The following is a 4,157-nucleotide window of genomic DNA, read 5'->3' as shown; positions in this document are numbered from 1 at the left end:
CGGTCTGAGCTTCGAGACAACGGACGAGAGCCTTCGCAGCCACTTTGAGCAATGGGGCACGCTCACCGACTGCGTGGTGGGTGTCCCGGGCTGGCCCCTTGGCTGAGTTAAACCCATGTAACGAGCTGCTATATATTCCCCCTGCGTGGGAGAAAGGCGGGGGGTAGATAAGCTCGTGTGTCACTTGTACTCGAGGAGACTGCAAATTAGTCGGTCTCCTTGTCCTAGCCTTGGTCCGATGGGGTATTGAAACCCTTGGTGCTTTGGGGTTGCTGGATGGGTTTCCTTAAGCTGCCTTCGTGGTGTTAAAGATGCACTGCTGTTGGTGTGATTAAATAAGTGCAAACAGCATCATGTCTGAGTAAAAGCCAACAGCATATGGGATAAATGGGGAGAAAAGTTCCCAGGGGTAGCACGCAAATGGCAGAAGAAAAGAAACTGATTACAGAGAGATTAGCACCTATTAAAATAGAGTGGGTGTTTTTATCACCTTTATTTGTGCAAATAAGTATTTATAATGTGCTATAAGGGTGCAGACAAGTGACAGCTTTCACCTCTGGCCACAAAAAGCAGTTTATTGCATGAGGAATGGGATAAAGATGTTACAAAATGTAGCACCTTGTGTAACTTGTGTCTGCAGAGCTCCCAGCCCCTCCTTTTCAGATTGGGAGGGGGGAAGGGAACAGGGAGTTCAGTCTGGGGGGTTTTCCATCCCCCTGGAGTGTGGGGTTGGATGTATTGGAAACTCGCCCCCCCCTGTGGGGGCACACCAATTTGTCCACCCATCCTTCAGTACCAGCTTGGGTGCCCCCAGAAGAGCTCTCTCTGCTGCCTTTTTCCCCCTCCCATCATGCAAACAGCAGTGGCAGAGTTCTGGCTGTTGGTGTCAGAAAGCACCTCGATTCCCCTCGCCCTGGAACGAACAGTGAACTTCTGTTTGGTTTGGGGTAATGTAACTTGCTGCTTAGCAAGAATCTTTTGAGTTTACAGCTAGGAGCTGCACTTCTGTCTGCATCTTAAAACGAATCGGGTTGGCTTAGTCATGCATTTATATGTATTTTTGTTCTGAAATGCCAGTTAATGTTCTCTCTAGGTTTCCCTCTGTGCTCTTGTGTCGTCTTTGCTCGGTTGCTCATGGAGACTTGTGTTTTCTAGGTGATGAGGGACCCAAACACCAAGCGTTCCAGGGGCTTTGGATTTGTCACGTACTCCTCCGTTGAAGAAGTCGATGCCGCCATGAACGCCAGACCGCACAAAGTCGATGGCAGAGTTGTTGAACCAAAGAGGGCCGTGTCCAGAGAGGTAGGAACAACAAGACTAGTCCAGTGAGTCAGTGATAAGCGTGCTCCTCCATCTTGTACCAAGGCTGAGTTAACAGTGGAGCCCTTCATTTGCGTGGCTGCTCTGGTCATTTGAGACTTGGGCATGCTCCAATTTATGGGAGTTGCTCTAGCTCCTTACGTTCTGTGCTGTGAATGATTGCTCCTGAGGTAGCTTCTGCAGCCTGTTGTTTCATTGGCTGTGTTTGGGGGGGGGAGGTGATCTCTCTGCTATTTCTCACAGACTGGGTTACAAAGTTTCCCCATCTTGCTTGTGGTTTTGGGGTGGGCTGCAGTTTCCATCTCAATTTCAGTCCCCAATTGTGCCTTTATGGGCACCTTTGCACTGGAACATGGCTGAGAATTAGCCCTTTCCCCTTACTGTGGGGTCTGGTGTAGGTGGGGATTTGTTAACCACTCACCAGGTGCTACTTCAGGCAACAGGAGAGCAGCCAGTTTCAGTGCACTGGTTTGTAACTTATGTGGTTCTGGTCAGTGCGATGCCACCTTTATTGCATAGAGATGGGTGCTTGTGTCATGCTTCTTTCCCTCATGCATTTCCTCTCTGTCCTGTGCAGGACTCTCAAAGGCCTGGTGCTCACCTAACAGTAAAGAAAATCTTTGTCGGGGGCATCAAGGAAGACACAGAGGAGCACCATTTGCGGGACTACTTTGGGCAATACGGCAAGATCGAGGTGATCGAGATCATGACAGACCGCGGCAGTGGCAAAAAGCGAGGTTTTGCCTTTGTCACCTTCGATGACCACGACTCTGTGGACAAAATTGTCAGTAAGTACCTTGCTGGCTTTTACAGTCCCACTCAGCTTTTCTGCCTGGATACTCAAGGGTGGGTCAGACTTGTCAGTCACGTGGAGGTAATATCTCGTTCTCTTGCAGTTCAGAAATATCACACGGTCAACGGCCACAACTGCGAAGTGCGGAAAGCCCTGTCCAAGCAGGAGATGGCCAGCGCCTCAGCCAGCCAGAGAGGTGAGTGAATGTGAACTTGGCTGGTGTGATGCCGCGGTACAAGTGTCCTTCCTGGACAGGCTGATCCTAATGGCTTTCCCCTTCCCCTAGGACGCAGCAGCTCGGGGAACTTCGGAGGGGGCCGCGGAGGTGGATTTGGTGGGAATGACAACTTCAGCCGGGGCGGCAACTTTGGCAGTCGCGGTAAGTAGCTTGGGGCCTTGCCAGGGCAGGCAGAGGGATAGGTCAAGCTAACCTTGTGACTCAGCCCAGCTCACGCCAGGCGTATCAACACTGCCACCATTTCGGCTGCCACCATTTGTGGGTCCCTTTGCACTTGTCAGCCCGGGCGTGGGGCTGGGCACGCTTCCTTGGTCTCAGTTCTTGTCTGCTACCAAATGCGGAGTGGCCTGATTTGGAATCCCAGCTTTCGGCGTCAAGCTCCATCACGTCACACAAACAGCCCATTCCCTGGGTGCCCGTACCTAGCAGCATCCCCTCACGGATGGACTGAACACAAAGGTTTGTTCTTTTCAGGTGGGTTTGGTGGCAGCCGCAGTGGTGGCTATGGAGGCAGTGGAGACGGCTATAATGGATTTGGCAGCGACGGTAAGGCCAATGCATAATTCTGCTGACTGGCACCCAAGATGCCTTGTTTCCAGGTGGAAAAGCACGAAGAACTGCTGTCCTGTGAGATGAGGGGAAGCCTCTGATCTCCGTTCCTTGGCCTAGCTCGGGTAGCCGAGACGCTGACCACAGCGTGCAGAGCTTCCAAGCGATGTGGACCCGCTGGTCCATGCTTTAGCACCCCAGAGCAGAGGGCACGCTGTGGTCAGGTCTGGAGGGGAGCCAGCGCGCTCTGTCAAGGCAGCGTTGGGCATTCAGTGGGCTACTGGTCTTCCCCTGCAGGGTATGGCAGCAGTGGCAGCGGCCCTGGCTACTCTGGAGGCAGCAGAGGCTACGGCAGCAGCAGCAACTACGACAGCTATAACAATGGTGGTGGCGGCTTTGGCGGGGGCAGTGGAGGTGAGTGCCTTATGGACACATGCTGCAGGGGGTGCTTGGTGCTCATGACAGCAGCCTATGGGCCACCAAGGCAGACTCTGCACCTGCACTGCTTGGACCACTTACCCCTGGCAGAAATCTGCCTGCCCTGGGGGAATGCCTTGGCTGCAAGTATTCACAGCATGACACCTGCCCGGTCTGTCCTGAAGCTGTTAGTGCTGCTCCAGTTAGTTTCAGGGTTGGCAGAAGGGGTTGCAGCTGTCCTGCCTGCCTGCCTCCCTCCCATGCAGCCAGGGCTGGTGTGCCTGCTGGACACATCCCAAGCGGCAGATTCTGCCCCTCTGCATGGCACATTGCCTTAGGGCTTTACCTGGCTTCTCCCTCCTCAGGCGGCAGCTTTGGCGGCGGTGGCAACTACAATGACTTCGGCAGTTACAACAGCCAATCCTCTAACTTTGGCCCTATGAAAGGAGGCAGCTTTGGAGGCAGGAGCTCTGGGCCGTATGGCGGCGGTGAGTACCCCAGGAGGGTCTCCGCCCTTGCAAGGAGGCAGCATTGGGGATGCCTCTGTTCTGGAAGCTCTGATTCCTGCCCAGACTTTGCAAAGGGGCCACTGCCATCATAGTTCTCAGAAACTCCCCTGCTTTGCCCATGAAACTACCTACACACTTACCCATGGCGTGACTTGCAGCCTTACTGCATGGCTCCAGCTACAGAGCTGCGCTATAATAGGAGCTCCCGGACAACCAAGCACCCTCCTTGGCGCGATTGCTGCTTGCCTAGAACGTGGGGCTGTCCCAAGCTCCGCTCCTTCCTGTGCGTGCCCCCTGCCCCCCCCCCCCTCAGCTCAGTCCAGCCCTCATC

General features: G+C 54.0%; 1 protein-coding gene across 1 annotated transcript; it reads left to right on the top strand.

Annotated features, from left to right (window-relative positions):
* Window positions 1-6: 6 nt before the first annotated feature.
* Window positions 7-3,933, top strand: HNRNPA1 (heterogeneous nuclear ribonucleoprotein A1). The gene is made up of 8 exons (XM_025191508.1): window positions 7-76; window positions 1,156-1,302; window positions 1,898-2,108; window positions 2,217-2,309; window positions 2,400-2,492; window positions 2,826-2,897; window positions 3,198-3,314; window positions 3,683-3,933. The coding sequence occupies exons 2-8, from the start codon at window positions 1,159-1,161 to the stop codon at window positions 3,916-3,918; spliced, it is 966 nt and encodes a 321-aa protein (XP_025047293.1). The 5' UTR covers window positions 7-76; window positions 1,156-1,158; the 3' UTR covers window positions 3,919-3,933.
* The last annotated feature ends 224 nt before the right edge of the window (window positions 3,934-4,157 follow it).

The sequence above is a fragment of the Alligator sinensis genome, unplaced genomic scaffold, assembly GCF_000455745.1.
Source record: "Alligator sinensis unplaced genomic scaffold, ASM45574v1 scaffold149_1, whole genome shotgun sequence".
In the NCBI taxonomy this organism is placed as follows: Eukaryota; Metazoa; Chordata; order Crocodylia; family Alligatoridae; genus Alligator; species Alligator sinensis.
Note: the sequence above shows the minus strand (reverse complement) of the source record. Positions and strands in the feature narration are given on the sequence as shown.